This window comes from Mauremys reevesii, linkage group 2, assembly GCF_016161935.1.
Source record: "Mauremys reevesii isolate NIE-2019 linkage group 2, ASM1616193v1, whole genome shotgun sequence".
NCBI classification, from domain to species: domain Eukaryota; kingdom Metazoa; phylum Chordata; order Testudines; family Geoemydidae; genus Mauremys; species Mauremys reevesii.
In genome coordinates, this window is record NC_052624.1 from 171,848,090 (window position 1) to 171,873,030 (window position 24,941).

Below are 24,941 nucleotides of genomic sequence, written 5' to 3' on the forward strand. Positions count from 1 at the left end.
CTGAGCTTGATAGTGTTTGTCTCATAGCACCTTCTAGTGTAGTAATTTGGGACCAGATTCTGAAGCCCTCCCATTGAGTAGTACATTACTTCACAGTTGGGCCCCTTTGTTTGCATGGCACTATTTACAGAATAAAATGCTACACTATTGGTAGCAGTGTCAGAATCTGTCAGAATCTGATCCTATCTGGGCCCAGAGACTTTGATAACAGATTCTCTAATATATTGAAAAAATAAATTATATTAATAGACATGTTAAAACTTTAAAACATTAAATACAATTAACTATTTCCCTACAGTGTTGGAAACCCAAATGCATTAGCACCGTGGTAGCACGGAAAAACTATTGATTAAAACTGGCTATTAATAAAAGTGAACTCTTGAAAATAGACTAGACTAGTGACAAGGCTACTTTCACTATTCAAGCGGAGTGAAGTGAAAAAAGGTAAACAAAGAGCATACATTACATGGTGAAAAAAGTACATTAAATTAAAAAAGAGGGGGAAGTTTAATCATCTGAATTGCTTCAATAATAAAGATAAAATTGCTTTGAAAATATGGGAACAAGTTTGCAAATATAGATGTGCATACCTAACTCGAGAACTCACAAATTCACAATTATTAGGTACCTGTCTAATATATGCATGCATAAGTTAAACATTTGAAAATGTGTATATCTAACTTTGAAGGTCTGATTATGTGTTCTAGTCTAAATTCCCAGCCTGTATATGAACATTCAGTATTTTTATCCATAAGTTAGGTGCACACAGAATGGATTTATGTGTTTTTTCTCAGTTAACTTTAAAAATAACACCCACAATTCGTATCTTGACAATTACAGCACCGCAAGTAGGTGGGGGAGGGGGAGAAGGAGCGTTTTCTGGCTTGCTGGGGGAATGGATATATTGCTTTAAGGGTGGGGAGGCAAGAGAGGCACAAACGCTGCTACAAAAGCAGAGTGGGTCAGCATTGCAATACTGACTTACGCCCCAGAGACCAGAAGGGTTGGGGAGTTGATAAAGGGCAAGCCCGGTAGGAGAAGCCCCTTTTCCCCAGGCCAAGCAAAGCAGCACCCAGTGCTGGAAGTGGCAAAATACCAGGTTTGATCAGGACCTGCTGTCGGCATTGCGCTAGCTGCTCCTTTGGGAGCTGAGAAGGAATTTTTCCTTCACTGCCATATTGGCCAAGATGGAGTGGAGGGCGGGGGTCACCTTCCCCACGGCAGGTTCGGGGGGGGTGGTTATTACGGTGAGTAGGGAAGAGCGTTAGGCTATGATGCCACAACTCATTCTGTAAGTGTAGGGCAGATGTCCAGTGCAGGCACTCTGTAGGGAAGGGACACAGTGACCAGATAAATGGCCTGTTAAAGGAGTGGAACAGAGGCGGAAGCGGTGGTTCAGACTGCCTATGACTTGCGCAGCATGGAGCCTGCCGGCTGCCTTCTTTTATAGCTCACCTGAACCCTCATTTGAGGTGGGGGGATGGTAAGGTCCCAGCAATGCTGGGGACCAATGGAAAAAGAGGTGGCTGGCCGAAGCCCCCAGGTAGATATTGAAATGATCATGGAGTTACCTGACTGTACACTTTTATCTGCCATGTAGTCCCAGACATCTAATAATAAAGTTGCAGCCTGATTAAACCATATCCTGTGTCTCCTGTTCTTCTTCCAGTATAGCTGGACAATGTCCTGTCGGTGTAGGATAGAGTATGTGTTTGATGGGCCAGATGCTGTTATAACAAGTAGTGAACTACACAAATTTTCTCTAATACTTTTGATATAGTATTTATTGTGAACACACATAATGGTGTAACAGCATGAAAGTGAAGATTATTTACAAAAAAATAAACAAGATGATGACAATACACATACAGAGTCCTTTCAAGGAGAAGGGAAAAACAGTAAATTTAAAAGCATTCACCGTAAATATGTCTATAGTGTGGTATCCTGTGCCTAGGTTATAACTTATAAATCAAGGTGTATAGTGAGTAAAACAATTCTAAAATGTCACTTCAGTGTAATAGGTCTAGGCAATAGTGCTAGGAACTCAGGAGCTTATAATGTTCATATTCCTATCGCTGTCAAAATCTGCATTGCTGCATGTTGTTTGGGCAATGGTTATATTTTCCTTTCTTGGTCTGGATTCTGTACCCCTTACTCACATTGAGTAGTACCTCACTCCACCATAGCCCACTGATTAATCATAATTGAGGGTGCCAGATTCTGTCCATTCCCCTCCCCCTAGTTTAAAAACAACATTTTCTGTGTGTTTCCCAAGACCCAGCTTTCTTCTTTCTAGTATGGGCAGAATGCCATTGCCGGACTTTTCACACACATAAGGAACTGCAACCATTATCTCTACAATCCTCACATAACTTTACTGGCTCCCCATTCATTTTAGGATTTAGTTAAATATTGTCCTACCTTATTTTTAAACCTCTCTCTAGATGTGCTCTCACCTCATCCTCTGGTCCTAGTTAGGATTATTACTTAGTATTTGTCTAGCACTAACAACAAATACTTCTCTCCATTTCTCTCCCAGTTTCTTCTGTTCATCTACACTAGCTACAGTGTATGTAAATGTTATGATTTTATCCTCTCAGTACTACACATTTACATTTCTAAGGCAATCTGCCTGGATGCAGAAGCAGTTGCCATTTTGTGAGGCAGAGTTAATGCATCTTTTACAGAGAAGTCACACTCTCTGCTCTTTTATTCCATTTGTTCAGTTTGGGGTTTTCTTTATTTTAGTCCTAAAGACTTGATCTTTCAAACTGCTGAGCACTCGAATCCATCAAAGCCCCGAATCCATCAAAGCACTTAAGCACATTCAGCCTGCTCTGCTGGATCAAGGCCAGAATACTGAGCACCATGAGGGATCAAACCCTGACACTGATAGCCTATGGTTGTGGATGGACTGTGTCTACACCAGGAAAAGAGGAGTGTTTTTATCTTGAATCAGCTAACTTGAGTTCACTAACGCGAGATAAAATTCTAGCAAAGATGAGGCAGGTTTTAGTTTTCACATGAGTTAGCAGGTTGAGTTAAAGACTCAGTGAGGCATAAATAACACTAGCAATGTTCTCCTCTATGTCATTGCATGCAATTTTGCTATTCTTGATGTGAAAGCCTTCTGCACAGCAGATAATCAACTTGGAATATCCTTCTTATACCTATCTGCCTCAGCAGCTCTCCATCTCTCTTCACTTCTCATATCAAAGCATATTTCTTTTTCACTTAAGTGTCTTTTGATTTATTTCTCGAGCTCATGTCTCTTGATGGTACTAAGTGAACAATAAGAATAATAAAATTTAAGTCTGTGAATTTTTGGGGGATGAAATTTGAGTCTGACTCTGCAGTCCTTGCATGCCTTGCCTGAGGAATGTACGACTGGGCCTTAAAAATTATATTATATAAAGCCTAATACATTATGTTAAGTGCAAGAGCTTGTACATGGAAGGCTGCTTCATCCATAACATTGCAGTATTCCCTAATTGTCCAGCACAGTTCTTAATAGTCAACTTAGTCAAGCTACACCTGTACCTTGATATAGCGCGGTCCTTGGGAGCCAAAAAATCTTACCGTGTTATAGGTGAAACTGCGTTATATCGAACTTGCTTTGATCCACCTGAGTGTGCAGCTTCCCCCTCCCCTCCCCCAAGCACTGCTTTACTGCGTTAGATCCGAATTCGTGTTCTATCGGGTTGCGTTATATTGAGGTAGAGGTGTACTTTAAAAAGCACTTTAATTTCATTGAGTAGCCATTATTCTTGTTAAACTGTTTCTAATTTTAAATACTTTTAGATGATTGTTCACATCAGTATTTTTCATTAACCAAGCAATCTATTTTGTCGAAAAGTCATTCAAATTTAGGTTCACTGTGAAGTTTTTTTTTTTAAATGCTGACATGAATGGTTGATAAAAATAACATTTAAGATTAAAGAAAAAACATTCTGAGCATTTTAAAGAGAGGAAATTAATTGAAAACCAATTGGAAACAAACAACAAATGAAAAATAACATGTTGAAATGCAAGGTGAGCGAGGTAATATCTTTTATTGGACCAACTTCTGTTGGTGAAAGAGACAAGCTTTTGAGCTATGCAGAGCTCATCTTCATGTATGATGAAATGCAATATTTCTGAACTGGAAGCTGATGTACCTGATGGGTATAAATAATATACTTTCCTCATAAGGCATTGCAAGGCTTAATTAGTTAATGGTTGCAAAGCACTTTGAAATGCTCAGGCAAAAGGTGCCATGTAAGTGCAAAGTATTACTATTAATAATAATAATACTCTAAGAGATCATAAATAATGTCGGTGAATACTACCCATTGCAATCAATGGGAATTAAACCAGTGAAGCAACACACATTTGAGTCTTTACAGAATATGACACAGGGATCAGTTTAAGTTGCACACAAATATGGCTACATTTGTTTGGATAAACTGGTATTCATTAATACGTTTTGTCTTCCAGCAGTATCTTTTTCTGTATAAAATGAAGGGTTGATGAAAGGAATATCATATCTGGGTTTTTTTCCGATAACACAAAGTCCTTTCTCATTTGTAAATTTTCCTTGTAAAGAAATAATGTTTTGAAGCTCCTGACTAATTTAATTCCCATATGCATCTGTTTAATTTCAGATTTTAACCTTCTGATTTGACACAGCAGACATCATTTTGCCTAGTACAAATTCATTATGATTTGTGAGAAAATCTTTCAAAAATGGTATTTTTTCCATTTGAATTTCTGTCCATCATGGGATATTTTTCTTATGTTCTGTGGGTTTTCTATAATCAAACAGCATGACAAAACATCTTTCATCTCACATTTGTGGAATATAGTATAGTAATTTATTTGCAAAAATATCATTAGTAGTCATTTCTTAATTGAATCGATTATGAAATCTCATCTTGTGTATTCTGAGTGAGTGGGTTGTGGGGATCTTTTCTTTTGTAGATAATACCTGCAATTATAAATGCTGAATTTAGTATGCACTTGTTTGTCAAGTCTCTCGTTAATTTATTTATTTATTTACTTTTCCCAAAGCATTCTTTACAAAGGTAGTAGTTTCTGAACACAGACCAGACAGTCAGTGATATTTTTTAGATCATAGTGCATGATTTTTTATCTCATATTGCTTGCTTCTTTGTGCAACTGCCAAGCTTTCTTGCATAATTTTCTTGACAAATGGCTTACTCATTAATATTTCAGTCCCACTCTTACCGACCCATAGATGCTGTATGCCCCAGGCAGGGAAATACAGTTCCTTCTGGAAGAACATTCTAATGTTTTCTTTAAACACATTGTCAGAACCTATGACAGATAAATAGGGCTGGTACTGTTCAAACTAAAGATGGCTTCTTTTTGCATATGTGATCGTACGTTTACTAACTGGGTGATACTGTACCTTGGCAGCGGCAGTAGCATCTCTGCTGCAAATGTTTACATGTTCTGTGCTGCTTCTACTCTGAAGACTAATCGATTCTAAAATAAAATCCATAGAGAAATGTTTGTCTTTATTTTTTGATTGGTTGTTGAAATACACATAGTCCTAGTAAATGCTCTGTCCATTCACAGATTTTCATTATTTCCATAATAGAGATGGAGAAAGGAGCAATGTTGGAGGGGTTAAAGTTAGGAAGTTGAGATCAAAGATGCATTAGCGCTAGTGCTGAGGTTTGGCTCAACGGTGAGATTTTGGTTCAAAATGGTAGCAGTACAGGAGCTCAATTGATACGAGAATTCTACCATCTTGAATGGTACAGTTGTCCCATTGGGCTACAATTGGGCTTAAATCTGACAATGATTGGGTATTCTAATGAGGTTTTGACTGAATCCCAATTGGAACTAGGGAATAGATCCCTTCCTGTTTTAAATCCCAATAGGAGCCAGAGCTGAAGGGGCCGGTCCAAATTCCGGGATTTGAATTTAGACCCCCACTTGAAATTCAGATAGAACATTTCAGTTTTGGCTCAACTCTTCCTTCTAAGAATTGTATATTATGAAAATAATATTGGCATGTGTGTGGTTAAAGCCTGGGTGTATAGCATGGGGGGGGCAGAGCCAGCTGTGAGTTAATTAATTCCCCATCATCATAGATCACACAGGTGCCTGAGTGAATTGAGAGGTGATTGAGAGAGACTAGGAGCTGAGAGAGTGAGTTGGGAGGCTTTTGGGAGAGAGCAGGAGCTAGTAGAAAATCAGAGGGCATTTCTTCAGGTTTCTGGCAGACTTGATGAATATGTGCAAAGCTGCATCTCTACTTTGTCCCAGCTGAATTAAGCTGCACTTTAGGTTTGTTTGAGGGCAGGGTGTGACCCATACCAGGGTTACCCAGGGTTGTGAGGCACCTCACCACCACGTGCCCTTAGTCTTGTCTGTGTCTGCTGTGGATCAGCTCCCTGAAATCACTAGCCTCTGGTAACAGAAGCTCTGCCCTCCAGGGCTCAGCAGGCCTTGCTCTCAGGGCCACTCGGGGGGGTGGGGGGTGGGCAAGTGGGACAATTTGCCCCAGGCCCCGCGAGCCCTGGCCTGGCAGCCGTCCGGGTTTTCAGCCGGCATTTCGGCAGTGGGGGGCCCTTCAGTGCTGCTGAAGACACGGATCGACTGAAGGGCCCCTCGCCACCGAAATACCACTGAAGACCCGGACCACCGCTGCTTCCCCGCTTTGCCCCAGGCCCCCTGAATCCTCTGGGCGGCCCTGCTTGCTCTCTCTGTACAGATAGTTCATAGGTACACACCAACCCCTGAATCCTCTGAGTGTCCCTCTGCCATATTTAACCCCTGTTCCATTGAGCACTCACAAAACTCCTAGATCTGCTATTCCCAAAGGACTAGTACACACCAGCTGCAAGAGTCAACTCGGGATCACCTCTCTGGTTAGCACGACAGCACTTAGATATATTTATAGTGGAAACAAGGATATGTGTATTATCAAACAGAGATTCAAGTGCTAGTAAGAATATTGGAAACAAATGGTTACATATAAAACAAAATTGTAGCATGGTTTCTAGTGACTAGTGTCCCCTGTCTAAAGAAGCTTATCTTACTCAAAATTCTCTCCAGCATTTTCAGCCAAATCTGGCTGAGACCCTTCTTTCATGAATCAAACTGTCTGTCTGTTTACTTCCTAGGTGAAGGATGCCAGAATGACCTCTTTGTCCCTCAAATATACCAGAACAGACCTTTGATCTGCACCTCAAAATAGGGCTCTTCCTCACCCCTACTGTTTTTCTCTTTTTGTTTTTCTCTGAAGTTTTCACAATACTTCATTAGCAGTTGGTTCAGAGTCAGGAGTGGAGGCCTATTTTGAACCATACAATACGTAGTTAATATATAAACAGATGAATAAGTAAACATTTTGTGCCTAAAATAAAAACTGTTTTTCACTTTTCCTGGTGACCAGTTCCTATACACAGACTTTAACATAATTTTTAATCTATATACCAGGAATGGCCAACTTACTGACACATATGACAATATGACACATATGACAATCTTCAGATGTTTGAAAGCCAGGACATGCTTGCTGGGGCTCGGAGCTTCAGCCCTGCTCCTGCTGAAGCCCTGAGCCCCAGTAGGTGCACCTTGTGGGGCTGAAGCCCCGAGACCCCCCCCTCCCCACTAAGCAGAAGCTCCTCCCTCACCACCCTGCTGCAAGGCAGAGGTCCCGAGCTCCCCTCCCCCAAGTCTGTTATGTGGACAGTGAGGGACGTGCTGCTCTCTAACCGTAAAAGAGCCGCATGTGGCTCACAAGCCACAGTTTGGCCACCTCATATATGTACATAACTCCTTACGCATCTGTACTTGGTTTTTGCAGTGTTATCGATGACCAGAATGGCACCAGCTTTTATTTGAGCTCACATGACACTCACTTTGGTGAATTAGAATATACATACCAGACCCAGGGGATTCCTGTAACTCATCTGCATCCCTTATGACCTTTGCCACTTGGCATCAAGAGGTCTCTGGGGTCACACTGGCCTAGAATATTTTTTACATTTCCGATTTTGTGGTAAATTTCACTTCCTAGGTATATGAATTTTATTCAGGCAGGTGAATCCATCGTGGACTAAACCCCCATAGACCAACCTGTCACAGTACCCCTGATTTGGAAAAAGACCTCGGTGTAATTGAAAAATAATGTTCTGTATAGATAGGAAATGTTGTATTAATGTAGTTTCAATAAATGGGCCAAAGGTGTTAATGTAATTCTGTCACCAGCCTACATTAATTAGCATTAAACAGGGCCTGGGGTTTGCTATATAGATACCTCAGCCTGCGTAGTATCATGGTGAACACATCATTAAACATCCTTTAACTTTTTATTAAAGATAAAGAAAAGAAGGAAAAAACAGTTTAAAACATTTGAAAAGTAAAGTATTAAATAAGGCTTTGATTTTAACAACATCCCTTGTTCCTTTTCCCCTTAGCTGGAGAGAGATTTTACAAGAAAAAACCCCATTGTTTGACAGTCTCATATATGGTATTAAAGATGGCAATCACTGACCTTTTGGGGAAAAGAGAAGTTAGTTGAGATGGATTAGAGCTGTTACTCTCGTTGTTAAAATCCGATCCCATTTTATTCCATGTGGTGGTTGGGATTCATCTGGAGCTGGTAGAGGTGGTGATGTTATCTGGGTCTCACTTTCTGCTCTGGTCTGATCAGGGCATCGCTCAGAATTAGGATGATGAAGGCTTGGGGTCCCAGGAGATGGTGGGAATTGCAGGCATGATGGCGAAGCTTGCTTCAGTTGCCTCCATCTGTTCTTTCCTGTTTTCTGGTCCAAAGTGTCTTTCCTTTAAGGATGCAAAATAGGAGTGATGGGTGGAATAGCCCATCCCCTCATTATTTTGTCCACCAATGAGACCTAGTATCCAACACATCAATTTTGATTCATTAATTTCCAGTTCCACAACATCTGTTTTTACCAGGCATGATTTTAACATAGTCCTTGAACCATATCTGTAGTCGCTTTTGTTTAGACTAATTCAGCCTTTCTGTCTCTTTTTCCATACCTTTTCCCATCAACATTTGTTGTTACAAGTTTTATGATATATGAACTTTCACATACTTTTTAAAGTTGAGCTCATATTTAGAGTAAATTTGTAAGCCTAATTATCACAATAGAACTGAGACTCAACATATTTGCAAGGCTAAGATAGGCTTTATGGGGCATTTATGATACCTCTGTCGTCCTCTTGTTGTCCTCCTCTCCTATCCATTATAAATTTGATAATGTAATAAGGATTTTTTTAAATTTTGATTGTATCTCTCTCCCCAATTCTTTTCTTCTTAGGTCTCAATCCTGCAAATTGATCCATGTGGGAAAATCCCTATACCTGAATAGAGTTCAATTGACATATCAGCTTATAAAATATGGCTTTAAATTGTAAACTCTGTAGAGTCAGGGAGTATGTCTTTTTTTTTTTTTTACAGTGCCTAGCAGTATTTTTTACAGTGCCTATCTGATTCTGATATCTTAGATGCTACTGAAATAGAAATAATAATTATTAATAATTATTGTTGTTAATATTTATGTAGATAGTTCCAAACATGCAGAATGATTTTCCATGAAGTAACATATAGTGTTAAAGCCTTGAATATTTTACAGTACAATAATACAGTATTCTACATTAATTATTCAGCACTCTGGAGAATTACTAATTTGTGCTATAATATTTTGGACCATTACTGTGGAATTCACAGGCACTGACTTTCCAAAGTGCCTGAGGGTGCTTGACCCCCAGCACTGTCCCATGTCCTGCCCCAACTCCACCCCTTCCCCGAAGGCCCCACCCCGCCCTGCCTCTTTCTGCCCCTGCTCCTCCCCCGCCCCGCCTCTTCCCACCCGAGTGTGCCACATCTTCTCTCCTCCCCCCTCCCTCCCAGCCTCCTGCACGCCGCAAAACAGCTGATCATGGCAGGCAGGAGGCACTGGGGGGGGGGGGAGCTGATAGAGGGGCTGCCGTTGGGTGCTCAGCACCCACTATTTTTTCTCTGTCGGTGCTCCAGCCGTGAACCACCCACAGAGTTGGCGCCTATTGTGGAATTCATCAGTGCTTTTTTATTTACTCTCCCTCTACTGTCCCTTGCATTTTTAATGCCCACCTAAACTTGTGTTTAACTACTACAGTGCTTCCCAAACTTGTTCCACCGCTTGTGCAGGGAAAGCCCCTGGCGGGCCAGGCCAGTTTGTTTACCTGCTGCGTCCGCAGGTCCAGGCCATCGCGGCTCCCAGTGGCCGCTGTTCGCTGCTCCAGGCCAATGGGAGATGCTGGAAGTGGCACAGGCCGAGGGACGTACTGGCCGCCGCTTTCAGCAGCTCCCATTGGCCTGGAGCAGCGAACCGCAGCCACTGGGAGTCGCAATGGCCTGGACCTGCGGACGTGGCAGGTAAACAAACCGGCCCGGACTGCCAGGGGCTTTCCCTGCACAAGCGGCGGAACAAGTTTGGGAACCACTGAATACTGGCTTCCAACAAATTCGACTTTTTTCTACTGTTAACGTTGGGTGGGCAGTCATGTGGCTTTGTTACATCTATAAAAATGACATATTTAAGCAGTGAAAATTAATGAAATATACCACTGCACATTGAGATTACTAATGTCTAATTCCTAAATAAAGTAAATTAATTTTTGCCCATATAAATGCTTCACAGTGGAAACTTACTCTTTTTGTTTAACAAAGACATCAGGATAACATAGTTGAATTTCAGATGTTGAGAAAATGTGCCTGAAAAGATGATAATTTTGCAGGTAGACTTTATGGCCACTTCAGAGCTGAACTGTTATTTGATAAATATGCAGCTGAAGAACATGTAATCAAAGAGAGAAAACTAGATATAGCAGGCATCGGCAATCTATGGCACGCGTGCCAAAGACGGCATGCGAGCCGATTTTTAATGGCACGCTGCTGCCTCCCAGAGTCCCGGCAGGCAGCAGCATGCCATTAAAAATCCTGCCGAGCCCGGCCAGGCCCACTCTTCTCCGTCCTCCGCTCCCCCCCCGCCCTGTGGGGGTAGGGGGCAAGGGGAAAGGGTCAGAAGCTTGGCCCTGCCAGCTCCCCTGCCTCTTCCCATAGTGTGCTGGGTTCCTGTCCCTCCTCCGCCTCTCCATCCCTCCCTCTCTGCCGGCTGATCAGCTGATGGCCCTGACACCTGCACCCCCCTCACATGCCCCCAGCCCTCTGCCCTGACTCTTGCATCCCCCCACATACCCAACCCCCCCACACCCCTTGCACCCCCCACATCCTGACTCTTGCACCCCCTACATCTCCACCCCCATCCTGAGCACAAAACAGGAGCTCCTTCACCCCCCCCACATTCCCACCTGCACCCTTCGCACCAAGTGGGAGCTGCCCATGTAAGTGCCCCACACCCAAACCTCCTCCAAACCATGAGCCCCCTCCCTCATTCTAGTTCCTGGCCAGACCCTTCACTCCCAGCCCTGTGCTCAGTGCACTCCCACGGTCAGCTCAGTGCAGAGAGAGGAAGAGAATGGGCCAGAACGAGGGAGAAGGTATGTGGTCAGGGCCGGGATCCCGGCTGGCAGGAGCCGGCAGATGGAATCCCTGAGCGGCAGTGGGCTCATCCCACTTCTGGTCTGGGGTCCTGGCTGCCGGCCCCTCACAGCCCTCTGCCAGTCTGGGGTTCTGGCTGCCAGACGCTTGCCAGCTGGAGTCTCGGCCGCAGGCCCCGCTCAGCCTGCTGCCGGCCTAGGTGAACAGAACCCCAGGCCAGCAGCGGGCTGAGCTGGCGTAAGATCAACATTTTAATTTAATTTTAAATGAAGCTTCTTAAACATTTTGAAAACCTTGTTTATTTTACAATACGACAGTAGTTTAGTTATATAATATATAGACTTATAGAGAGAGACCTTCTAAAAAACATTAAAATATATTACCGGCATGCGAAACCTTAAATTAAAGTGAATAAATGAAGACTTGGCACACCACTTCTGAAACGTTGCTGACCCCTGAGATATAGTTTGGATTAAGGTTGGTGAAGAGAATAATAATAAGGTACTAGAAAGACAATGCTCCCTCATCAGACAAGGAATGAAGGGCTAGCCTTGTTCAGGATGCGTCTCTTGAAAGAGTGATGTATCAAAAGCAGGACACAGGAGATGTGTTTGAGAACGCATAGGAACCATTTATGAATCATCCTGTTGGATCAGAGATCAGTGTGTTAGAATATGTAATACTATTATGTATGATGAGAATATAGCTATATAGTCAAGATTTAACCTTAAAATACGCACTTCACTTTCAACCATTTCTGAGTTTTGGGATTGGTATTTCTGATATTCAGATAATTCAAAACCAGATGGTTTTTACGTAAATCATTTAGGTGCTCTTGAAAGTCCCCCTCTAAAGCTCCAAACTTGGAATGTAGCTAGTCTTCAGTGAAGAACAGTCTCTATTTAGTTTAGGGAAAAATTCAAGGAATAATTCCCATTTTTTAGCAAAAGAACATTGCTTATTATGCATGTGGGGTAAGAGATTTTTCTTAACAGTTTAACCTATTTAAGAGAACATCTAAGCCAGTTTCAGCATTAATGCTCTACTCTTCTGAATCTGTGCATTCTCTCCATCAATTTCAAATATCGCATCAGAAGGGGACCTGAAGGTTTTGGGGCCTTTCTGCTGGGGCCTAAATTTTTAAATTTCACAGACTATAGGGCTTGGTGCCTTTATTCTATTGTACTGGATGCTGGAGTATGCACAATTTGAATTTGTGGCCATCTGCTGGTTGACTTCTGATGCCATTTGAAAGGTGATCGTTTCTGCCTGTGCCCCCCTTGCCCTCTGTTTCAAATTTGACACTCTCTAAATGGTACAACAAATTAGATGTGACTGTGTAGTTTGATGAACACAAATTCCAGTGTACAGGCACTCCACTTTCCCAGCTGCTAAAACATACTTTATTTAGCTCATGTAATTCATTTAGAACCAAACAGTGTCAATATTTGAAATGTAGATTTAATGCAGCTAGAGTTATAAGAGAATTATAGAACTTGTGGGCCTTTTGACCAAACTGGAAATGGATTTTAATTCAGCTGAAATGTGAGAAGCAATTGAGAAATGTTATCTATTTAAATTAATGTGCTTTAATTTGTGGATAAACCAGAACACCTAAATGATGTGAATAACTGGTGGACTGTAGCTGTCCTAGGTATGCTTGGTGGATAGCATCAGGAACCAAATAATGGAACCTGCAGTATAATCCAATATGATATGAAGGGGACACTTGAATTGTCATCAGTTATAATATCATACCTGAAATTATATGGAGTTTGCACTTCTTACTTTAACATTTTAATATACAACTATTGGTGCCCATGCAGTGCTCTTGCAGAACAATGTTCTGTTCTCCCAGGAGATGCTGCACCATAGGGTTTGACCTCACATGGTGCAACTTTCTTGTAGTTGAGGAGGATGATGGTGGAGGAAAGCGTGCTTGAGATACATGGGCCGCTTTCTCTGTGCCTCTTGTTGTTGATGTGTGTAAAACAGGACATAAAAACACTAAACTTTGCTAAGCTATTAGACAACTGTATTAGTTACAAAAGATGGTTTGATTATTAATTCTGTTCCAAACTTTAAACAGTTCTTACATATAACAGCAAGGAGAAATATGATGGTTGTTAACCTTATTCAAGAAAATATTTTATAATTTTCCTCTTTCAGTATTGCAAGCCTCCAAATGTTTCCAGTGGTATCATCATGATTAATGTGGCACTATAGGAAAACAGACAACAAATCAGCCTACGGCATCTTGTTTTGGTTACAGAAACTGCAAAAAGGGGATTTTGTGTACGTTCCTTACAATTTATGGCTGCAATTTCTATACATAGGCTGTTAAGTAGATGAACTCTTGAGTACATGAAAGAATTAAGTCTTTTTTTTAAAATTATTTTATCCTGCCTTCTTCCCAGGACTTCAATACAGATTTTTGAAGGGCCATGGGAAATGTTAGATGTCCTCAGTAGGATGTGGAGGATACACACCACCTGATAAGATTGGAGCCTAAGTGTGTGCATGAGGTACAGCCTATTTCAAAAGTCGTTGTTGTTTAACAAATATGATGTTTGTGGTAGGACTGCAGGCCTGTTTTGGAGTTTAAAGAGATGTCTGTGTTCTAAACACAGGGTTTAGTTTGAAAAAGCATTCAAACCGCTAATATTATGGCACGAAACCACTTCCATGGTATCCTATTGTGACCAGTGGGGAAAAAATACAGACATGGTTATGGCTAAAACAGTGATAGTTGTTGCTGTATGCCTGCACAGTTTTCAAAACTAAAATGCAGGGCTTTGCTAAATTGCTAAGCAGACTGGTAAATATCCAATTTTAGCAACCTAGCATATGTTATAATTTTTGTTTTAGCATATGCTGTGTTAGTGGAACTCCCCTCCCCACACATACTGTACACAAAAGCTGTCAGATCACAAGATGGTGGCAGTCCAACTTTTCTAATATTTTCCATAGCACTTCAAAATTTTTCATTAATTAAATATTCTTGGACAGGAGGCAGGATAAAAGAGGTTTTAAACCAAAAATCTTTAAAGCTATCATGTACTCAGAGCTTATATACTTACTGGCTCATCTGTATTCCTGTAGCCATAAGCTGTAAGACAGGTCATACAGGGTGTGAGGTCAAAGGGAGCTGTAAGGGACTGGGTAATTGGTGATCTGACCAAGGGCTTGGCTACACTTACAATTTGCAGCGCTGGGAGTTACAGCGCTGGTCATGCAGCTGTGTAGGGCCAGCGCTGGAGTGTGGCCACACTGACAGCTACCAGCGCTGCAGTGTGGCCACACTTGCAGCACTTTCCAGCGCTGTATTGAGAGGTGCATTGTGGGCAGCTATCCCACAGAGCACCTCGTCCCATTTTGGCGCTGAGTATTGTGGGAAGGGGAAGGAAGTGTGCGGGTCATTCCGCTTCCTGTTTGCCAGCGCCCCGTGGTGCATCGCTTCACATCCCAGCATTCACTCTTTCTTTCCGGCAGCGTTTGGCGCCATTGTGAGTGTCTTTCTGTTTTACTCTCTGTGTGAATCGCGATTTCTGTGGCAAATGGAGCCCGAGCTGCTGAGGACTGTGCTGATGAGTGTTGCCAGCACAACACGTTTGGCAGTCGAGCTATTCCTTCAGCTCCAAAGTGACAGTGAGGAGTCTGACGATGATATCGATATCGATTCTCCTGCCGCGTATGACACCAAAGTGCTTGTGGCATTCACAGAAATGCTCAGCACCGTTGAACGCTGCTTTTGGGCTCGGGAAACAAGCACTGAGTGGTGGGATCACATCGTCATGGAAGTCTGGGATGACGAGCAGTGGCTGCAGAACTTTCGTATGAGAAAAGCCACTTTCATGGGACTGTGTGCTGAGCTCGCCCCCACTTTGCGGCGCAAGGACACAAGATTGAGAGCTGCCCTGACGGTGGAAAAGCAGGTGGCTATTGCAATCTGGAAGCTGGCAAATCCAGACAGCTACCGGTCGGTCGGGAACCAGTTTGGTGTGGGAAAGTCGACCGTGGGAATCGTTTTGATGCAAGTTTGCAAGGCAATTAATCGCATCCTGCTAAGAAAGACCGTGACTCTGGGGAGCGTGCAGGACATTGTGGATGGCTTTGCACAAATGGGTTTCCCTAACTGTGGAGGGGCGATAGATGGGACGCATATTCCTATTCTGCCCCCCCCCCACCTGGCATCAGAGTACGTTAATCGTAAGGGGTATTTCTCTATGGTTCTCCAGGCACTTGTGGATCACCGCGGGCGTTTCATTGACATTTACACAGGCTGGCCTGGAAAGGTGCATGATGCACGCATCTTTCGGAACAGTGGCCTGTTCAGGAAGATGCAGGCAGGGACTTTTTTCCCAGACAGGAAGATCACAGTAGGGGATGTTGAAATGCCCACTGTGATCCTTGGAGACCCCGGCACTGCATTACCTTGGCTCATGAAACCCTATACAGGGAAGCTTGACAGGAGCAAGGACCGGTTCAACTACAGGCTGAGCCGGTGCAGAATGACTGTGGAGTGTGCTTTTGGGCGTTTAAAGGCTCGCTGGAGATGTTTGTATGGGAAGCTAGACTTGGGAAAGCAGCATCCCGCGGTTATAAGCGCTTGCTGTACCCTCCATAATATTTGTGAAGGGAAGGGTGAAACATTCAGTGAGGCATGGACCACCGAGGTTCAAGTCCTGGAGGCTGAATATGCACAGCCAGAGAGCAGGGCTAATAGAGAGGCCCAGCACAGGGCTACAAGGATTAGGGATGCCTTGAGGGAAGAATTTGAGGCTGAAAGCCAACAGTAATGTTTGCTGCCTTGCATGGGAGTGAATTGCACTGCTTACACTGTTATTCTATTATCCATAATAATAATATGATTTGCAGTGCCTCTTTCTTTACTGGGCTAAGGTATCTTTCACTATCTGCTATAATAAAGACTGTTTTCAAAGCCAAGAATTGTTTTATTGAAAAGAAAAAAACTTCCTTGACAGACAGACAGACACACAACATTTCATGAACACAAGAGGGCAGGGGTGTGGGTTGGTGAACTCTACAGTCACAAGTTTGCATATGCCCTGTCTGGAGTGCTGTTTAATGAATCCTGCACTTCAGGGTGCATATACTGCATGGTGATGGGGGTTGAGTGCAGAGGGTAAGGGTGGTGGTAGGTATCAGGGCTGGTTGGGGAACGTACAGGTGTTGGAGGCAGCTGGTGGTGGTAAGAACCTGGATGCTGGGGAAAGGTGGTTTGAGCTGACATTGGGGCACAAGGCACAAAGGACGGGGCGGGTGGGGGAGTAGCACGGTGGTGCTCTGCTTGCATGGCAACGAGTGACTCTATAGACTCCGCTTGGCGCTCCAGGATGCTTAGCAGCCGCTCCGTGCTTGGCCACTGCATTTCTATGCCGGTTCCTGCTTTCCCTCTGGCGGAACTTGCTTTCTTTCTCTCGCCACTCCTTCAATTCTTTACTCTCTCGAGCAGAGTGATTAAGAACAGCTTTCAGCATGTCCTCTTTGCTCTTTCGGGGATTTTTTCTCAAATTTTGAAGCCTCTGTGATGTTGAACATCTGGGCAGTCCAGTAGTCAAGGTCACTGTAGAAACATAAATGACAACATTTAACACGGGCAGCATTGTATCCACTATCTCCAGACATGAATTGTTACACTGAGGGAGTTCTCACTTCAGCATTCTTTTCCACACACGCATAACACAACAGAAGCCACGAAATGGTGAGTGAGGAGTGCTTACTTATATAGGGAGAAGTGGGGCTTGAGTGATAGAGGGGGGCTGGTTGCTTCGGGTAATCTGGAGTGCTAGAGGGGTTGAGTGAAGATGCAGATGCAGGGGTGATCTTATCTCCCTATCTCTTCACTAAAGAGTCTCCCAACATTTTTCACAGGACTTAATCCTGGAAGATGTTTCCCTACTGCGAGTCACTAGGGAACAGCGGGGGGCTCTTTTAGAGCAATGTGGATTCCGCCCGGGACCCTATGCGGCGTGCCTGTGTTCAGAAATGGTACCCCCAACACTGGCAGCAGAGTGGCGTGGACGCGTCACCGTCACTGGGACAAGGGACACAGTGGCTCTGCCTATAAACCTGCGCAGGCATATTGCCCACGCTCTGGATGAAGCTTTTGCTGAGATAACTGAAGCAGATTACCGCGACGTGATAGACCACATCAACGGGCTATTCCACATTTAGAGGCTGGCATGCATGCAGCCATAACCCCCCTTCCTCTCCAGAAACATTCCCACCCAGAAAATAAAAGCCGCTTACCGGTAACCCGCTCCTCTGCTTGTCCTTCTGCAACTGCTGGCTGCTGCGATTGGGTACTTTCCTCCTGGCTTGAGAAGAGCTCCTGGCTGCATGCCTCCAGGGAATCTGCGGTTTCTTCCCCCATCCCAGGAGCTTCACTCGCGGTTTCCTCTCCCCCCCCCGCCGCCTCCTCCGCCTCCTCCTCCTGTCCCCCAGCCTGCTCAGAAGTGTCCATCGTTATCCTGGGATTGGCAGTGGGGTCACCCCCAAGTATCTCGTCCATCTCCCTGTAAAAACGGCAGGTCGTGGGGGCAGCTCCGGATCGGCGATTGCCCTCGCGGGCTTTGTAATAGGCACTCCGCAGCTCTTTAACTTTCACCCTGCATTGTAGTGCGTCCCGATCATGGCCCCGATCCAGCATGGCCCTTGATATCTGCTCAAAGATATCGTAATTCCTACGGCCGGAGCGCAGCTGTGCCTGAACAGATGCCTCACTCCAAACACTGATGAGGTCCTGCAATTCACCAGTGCTCCATGCTGGGGCTCGTTTGCCGCGTGGAGGCATGGTCACCTGTAACTGATTAACTGATTGCACTCCACACCTGGCTGCAGCAAACAGGAAGGAGATTTTTAAATTTCCCGGGGCATTTAAAGGGCGGGTCACCTGAGGCAAGAGCAGTAGAGTGCAAACTGATGTGCAGAGTGGCTGAACAGGAATTCTGGGATAACTCCTTATTCCCTGGAGGACAAGTAAAGCGCTGGTGAGTGTCCACACCTGCTGAGTAGCGCTGGATCACCAGCGCTCCACTCCTTATACCCCTGCCAGGATGGGTTTTCAGCCAGCGCTGCAACCAGGGAGTTGCAGCGCTGGTTGTGCCCTACAAGTGTGGACGGGGTGTTGTTGCAGCGCTGGAAAGCCTCCACCAGCGCTGCAACTTGTAAGTGTAGCCAAGCCCCAAGTGGTCACAGCTGGGCTGGTGTCCACAAGCCATGGATGGCCACAAGGCACTAGTCAGCGAGCAGGGATGAGAATTATCGTTAGAGCTGGGATTGATAAACAAGAGTCACAATCAGGCTGGGTGTGATGGCCTTGACCCCCCTCCTTCCACATTAGCCAGAACAGCTGATCTATCAACAGCTTTTTTCAGCTACAAGACTGTTATTGTTTTGCTTGCATGGCTAACTGGCTTTGGGAGTACATCCAGGAGAGCTTCACTGAGATGTCCCTGGAGGATTTCCCCTCCATCCCCAGGCACGTTAACAGACTTCTCCAGTAGCTGTACTGGCCACCAATTCATCCCAAGTCTTCAGGGCAAATTGATGATTAAACACGCTTGCTTTTAAACCATGTATTATATTTACAAAGGTACACTCACCCGAGGTCCCTTCTCCGCCTTCTAGGTCCGGGAGCCCGCCTTGGGTGGGTTGGGAGGGTACTAGATCGAGGGTGAAAAACAGTTCCTGGCTGTCGGGGAAAACGGTTTCTCCGCTTGCGTGCTGTGCGCTATCTTCAACCTCCTCCTCCTCCTCATCTTCCTTGTCCCCAAAATCCGCATCCCTGTTGCGTGAGAATCCATTGACAGAGTCCACGCACAGGGCTTGGGTAGTTGTAGGGGCACCCCCTAGAATGGCATGCAGCTCATCATAGAAGCGGCATGTCTGGGGTTCTGACCTGGAGCGGCCGTTTGCCTCTCTGGTTCTTTGGTAGGCGTGCCTGAGCTTCTTAAGTTTCACACGGCACTGCTGCAGGTCCCTGTTATAGCCTCTGTCCTTCATGCCCTTGGAAATTTTTTCAAATATTTTGGCATTTCGTCTTTTGGAACGGAGTTCTGATAACATGGATTCCTCACCCCATACAGCGATCAGATCCAGTACTTCACGTTCGGTCCATGCTGCAGCTCTTTTGCAATTCTGGGACTCCATGGTCACCTGTGCTGATGAGATCTGCACGGTCACCTCTGAACTTGCCACACTGGGCACGCAGGAAAAGAAATTCAAAAGTTTGCGAGGCTTTTCCTATCTACCTAGCCAGTGCATCACAACAGAGCTCTCTGGGATAGCTCCCGGAAGCCAATACCGTCGAATTGGCTTCCCCACACTACCCCAAATTCGACCCAGCAAGATCGATTTCAGCGCTAATCCCCTTGTCGGGGGAGGAATAGACAAATCGATTTTAAGACAAAAATGGCTTCGTCATGTGGACGGGTGTAGGGTTAAATCAATCTAATGCTGCTAAATTCGACCTAAACTCATAGTGTAGACCAGGGCTTAACCTCTAGAGGCATTACAGCCCTCAGAATCCTTGCTTGTTCAGGAATTCTCTCTTTAAACACTTCAACGTACAGCAGTTATGTCTGAACCCAGCACAATAAGGCCCTGCTATTGCAACCAGAGAAACTGAAGGATAGCCAATGATACCTTTTTTATATAGATTTAGTCATTTATATTTGACACCACCACCAACCCCCCTATCCCCAGCAAAATCTTCCATTTCACCAACCTTCTCCAAAATCCCAAGGCCTACCCTCATAGTAGTATAATCAGCGTGGACAAGAGTCATTTGCATTAAAGTGGGTTTGAAAACTTGTTTTGTAGGTTTTCCAAAAATGCTAACACCAGTTCTGTCCATGTGGAATTTGTATAGAGAACCTTAGATAGTGTTCTGTTTTGAATTTAATATGTTGGTTTATATGTATTGTGATTCGCTGTCTGACCTTACACAGTTGCGTAGTTGTTTGAAAGGTCAGACTGCCTATTTTTGTTTTCTGTTAAATAGAAAAAATATCTACAAAAGTATAGTTTGTAATGCATATGTTATGTTTGTATGCTATGCAGCGAAATGACCTAGGTTTAATCTCTAGACGCCTTATGGGGACAACAGTTTGTTATAAACAATGCAAAATATTACATTTCCTTCTTCTTTGTTGTGCTGCTGCTGTTTAATCCTGTGGTTTGTTTTGAGAATGTACAACAATATGTTAGCACATGGAGTATTATTATTAATGAATATCTGATTGACAAACATGATAAATTTACCACAATTTCTCCTGTATAATATGTTGAGTTATTGGCGTGGGGGGTGGGGTTAAATTGAATATAAAGAATATTAAATAAAAGGCCTATACCGCTTTTATTTAACGTACTGCAAAGACTACCGTCATCTTTAATGGGGACAGAATCAGGCCCCAAATCATTAATACAAGGGCAGGGTTGGTGGTTGGAGAAGATAATCTAGCTGGAATTGGGTCATAAGATTTTTCTGTAAAGTAGTGGACTAAAAACTGGACTTCTGTCTTATTTAATGAATTGATGTTTGGCTTTTCATGATCATTAGACGGTTTGCAATTCCTACAGCAAATTTTGACTATTTTTTCCCCCTTTTTTCTAGAGCCTCAGAGGTATTTTGATGGCAGCATCTTGGAATTTCATGAGAGTAGTTCATTATTCCAAAAGTGTTTTGTCACAGGGAGCCCAGATAAGAGGAATCACCAGTGATTTGGGGCATGCCTGCTCCAGGACTATAACTTCAAGTTTTGTTGCCAAAACACCGACATCAAACACAGTGGAACTGCTTGGTAAAGCGCACCCTCGAGATGATTACAGCAATGTCACCGATAAAATTCTCTCCAAGGTGGGAAAGAACTTGCACAACCAAAGGTACCACCCTTTGTGGCTGATCAAAGAGCGAATAAAGGATCATTTTTACAAGCAGTATATAGGACGCTTTGGGACCCCACTCTTTTCTGTTTATGATGATCTGTCCCCGGTGGTTACAGTGGAGCAGAACTTTGACAGATTGCTTATCCCAAAAGACCACCCCAGCAGGAGGAAAGGGGAAAACTACTACATGAACCACACTCACATGCTAAGAGCACACACGTCGGCTCACCAGTGGGACTTGATGCACTCAGGGCTGGATGCCTTTCTGGTTGTGGGAGATGTCTACCGCCGCGATACAATTGATAGCAGCCACTACCCAATCTTTCACCAGATGGAAGGAGTGCGGCTCTTCTCCAATCATGAGGTAGGCACTATTCACAATGCTTAGCATGACTCTAACAAGCAAGGAGTTTCACAGGTCCCTCCATTTGGCTAGTATCACTTTATTTGTACCTGTAAGTGCAGCCTGTCAAGAAATTTCCCCTTTCCAAAGGGTTCTTGTTTCTAGCCCTCATAGACTGCAAAATGATGGGCCTTACAACCATGCCATGATGACATATGGAAAAGCTATCTTAGGTAATTTGTAGAGATTTCTAAAGTGCATTATTTATAATGTTTTCCTCCAAGGCTGATCAGTTTTCGTTTGTGTGCTAAAGGAATTTTATCAAAACTGTCTTGGAATAATTCACAACTAGAATGTTAGTTTTTTTAAAAAACAAAAAATGGTCTTTTAAAAAAGATCATGCAAATCTTTTTCTTCAAACCTTCTGTTTTAGTTTATGGTTTTCAATTTCAGGGTTTGGAGTTGTGGGTTTTTTTGGTATTTCCAATTTTGATTAGTCAGCCTAGTCACATGGTAGAGTTTTTCAGAACTGAAACAATTAGATAAAAAGTTTTGATTTTGAAATAAAAAAATCCTTTTTCAAACATTCAGATTTTTTAAAAATAGAAAAATTCAATAAAAAATCCACATGCAATTTTGAAAAATGAAAAAAAAATCCTATTTGAAAACTAGCTTTGGAAATTAAAAAAAATAAAGAAGAGCAACCAGCTTTACTTATGACCTGCGTAATTCAGTTCATCCATGCCAAACCCATGTTGAGAACGACTTTTTACCATCTGCTTTGTTTCATTCACACGCTCAATATGTCAGTAATTTAGGGCAGTAATTGTTGCAGCTAAAATTGAAATGCATTTTCTGTTCTAACCATCACCTTTTTCCAGTTGCTTCAAACTTTCTCAGAAAAATTCCTTTTGTACTATAATTTTCTATGCGTGGTCTCGTCCCAAAGCCATGTTAAGGATGGCTCTGTACAGCTGACACTGATACAAGTTTGTAATGCTTATACAGTAAGCTCAGCAGGGTGCAAAAATGCCAGTCAGCGAGCCTTTAGCAAATGTCCAAGATTCCTGAGTTTATATATTTCACTGGCAAAGTTTATACGCACTATGCATCCTTAAGTGCCATTGATAAGTAATATATTGATATGAGTAATAGATTCTTAAAAGGATGCCAATATGTGAAACGGTTTGCTTGTTGGAGTAGAATAGTGATTGGGGTTGCTTAGCTGAGGAGGTAATATGAATGAATATAAGATGTGTGCATATAAGGTGGAGACACACATATAAAAAGTATATATTTGCATTAGGGAAGTGCCACTTGCAGTTGCACAGTCAAGGCTGGGTTGGGTTGAGTTGAGTTGAGTTTAACATTTAAAGAATTGATTAACCATTTAGGACATGTCTACACAGCAAAATTAAGTCCTTCTACCTTACACCGACATACAGCCACTGCAGTAATTACATCGCTCGTGCACTTGTGTCAGTGGTGCATGTCCTCACCAGGAGCACTTGTGCCAATTGTACTGTCTGTGTGGGGCGTTTGGGGGATGGCTTCTGAAAGCCAGTAACAATTGATGTAAGCAATGCAGTGTCTACACAACGCAATGTCTACGCCTCTCATGGAGGTGCAGTTATTAAGTTGACATAGCAGAGCAGTTCTGTCAACAGGAGCGAAATTTTAGTGTAGACACTTGCATAGTTAGGTCAACATAAGCTGTTTTGCAGCAATCTAACTCTGTAGTGTAGACCAGGCCTTAGTTATGTATGAAAAATACAGCGTATCCTACTGAAAATTACCACATTTACAATTTGAGTACAGAATGAATTTTCTGAGAATTTGAGTAAATTGGTTAATTAATTTATGGACTAAAATTAATTTAAGAATGGTTTCTTTAAGAAACGTAGCACCCATTTTCAGATTGGTTTTCTCCTGAATGAGCTTAATAATGGAATTAAAATTCACAGGTATCTTGTACAGGTTACATTTGAAGACCTTTTTTTAGTATTAATGGTAATTTTTCCCCATTGTTTTTCATAACTGGAAGTTGCTCCTTTAGCAGGCACTGATAAGTATTGTTTTACTATAGAGAATTCCACATAGAACTGTATATGTGTGTTTTTCCTGTATCATGTAGACAGGTATGGAGCATCTCACTGTTCCAAAGAGATGAACAATAAGTATAGGGTTTTCAATTGATAGTTTTATATCATGGGAAGTCTTAGACGTATGACTGAAAGTTGCTGGGTCAGACAAGATCCTAGACCCCATGATTACAGACATTGATGAGGATCCACAATTTGACCACATTTGGACTCTCCTATGAGATACTGAAAAAGGCATCTCTTCCTCCACAATCTCTCCAACAAGTGTCAGAGCCATTTTAAATTTTGTTTTTAAGTCAGGAAAGGTGAGAAAGAAAAGCCCCATACCGTTTCCCATTCACCTCATTGCAGCCTTTAATAAGACTGTTACTTTCTCCCTGCTTTCACTTTTCTTCACCATTTTTCTCAGGAGAATGATTGGGCTGTTATCACAGAATGTTCACATCCAGTTCATTATACGTTTTATAGCGACTTGCTAACCAACTTGCTTGGAAAAGATGTGTTCTCTCTCTCTCTCTCTCTTCCCCCCCCCCCCCCCCCCCCGCGAAAAATTTGTGTTGGAGACTTTCAGAGTAGCAAACACTTAATAAATATGTGGCACATAGAAAATGTAGGGCTGGTGGAGAGGAAGATTGCACAGAATTCACCTTGTAGAATTCGAATACTTTGTTTTATTCTTGAATTTCATGATGAGTGTTTACTCAGTACATTGTAATACATAACACTTATTACAAACTTCATCACAAGAATAAAGTGAGACTTCTAATTCCAAAAAATAATTCAGTGATTTCATTGTGGTCAGTCGGGCCTTTCCATGTTCTGTCTTAGAATTGCTAGGTCAAGCACTCCCTAGATGAATCCACAGGGGCTAGTCAGTTTGAAAAAGAATAAAAAGCAGTGGGGGAAAATACAATATATGTCTGGGCATGCATGTATAAATGCTGCCACAGTCCACAGAAGCAGCATGAATGCCAATGGATGCTATCACTGCCCTAGGGCATTCTGTTACACACCATGGCAGGTAGGAACGTCACAGTATTGAGGATAGACTCCACTTCTT

The 24,941-nt window shown here is 43.1% G+C and overlaps 1 protein-coding gene across 18 annotated transcripts in view; it reads left to right on the top strand.

Moving 5' to 3' along the window:
• The window catches only part of FARS2 (phenylalanyl-tRNA synthetase 2, mitochondrial), a 324,031-nt gene that overhangs the window by 43,644 nt on the left and 255,446 nt on the right, over positions 1-24,941 (top strand). For 13 of the 18 annotated variants that reach the window (XM_039525751.1, XM_039525755.1, XM_039525749.1 and 10 more), the window contains one exon: positions 21,165-21,800. In XM_039525751.1, the coding sequence (XP_039381685.1) occupies positions 21,165-21,800 (636 nt within the window). Of the gene's footprint in view, positions 1-13,693; positions 13,820-13,941; positions 14,050-21,164; positions 21,801-24,941 lie in introns of all 18 variants that reach the window. The other 5 variants (XM_039525759.1, XM_039525760.1, XM_039525761.1 and 2 more) reach the window with 2 other exon arrangements.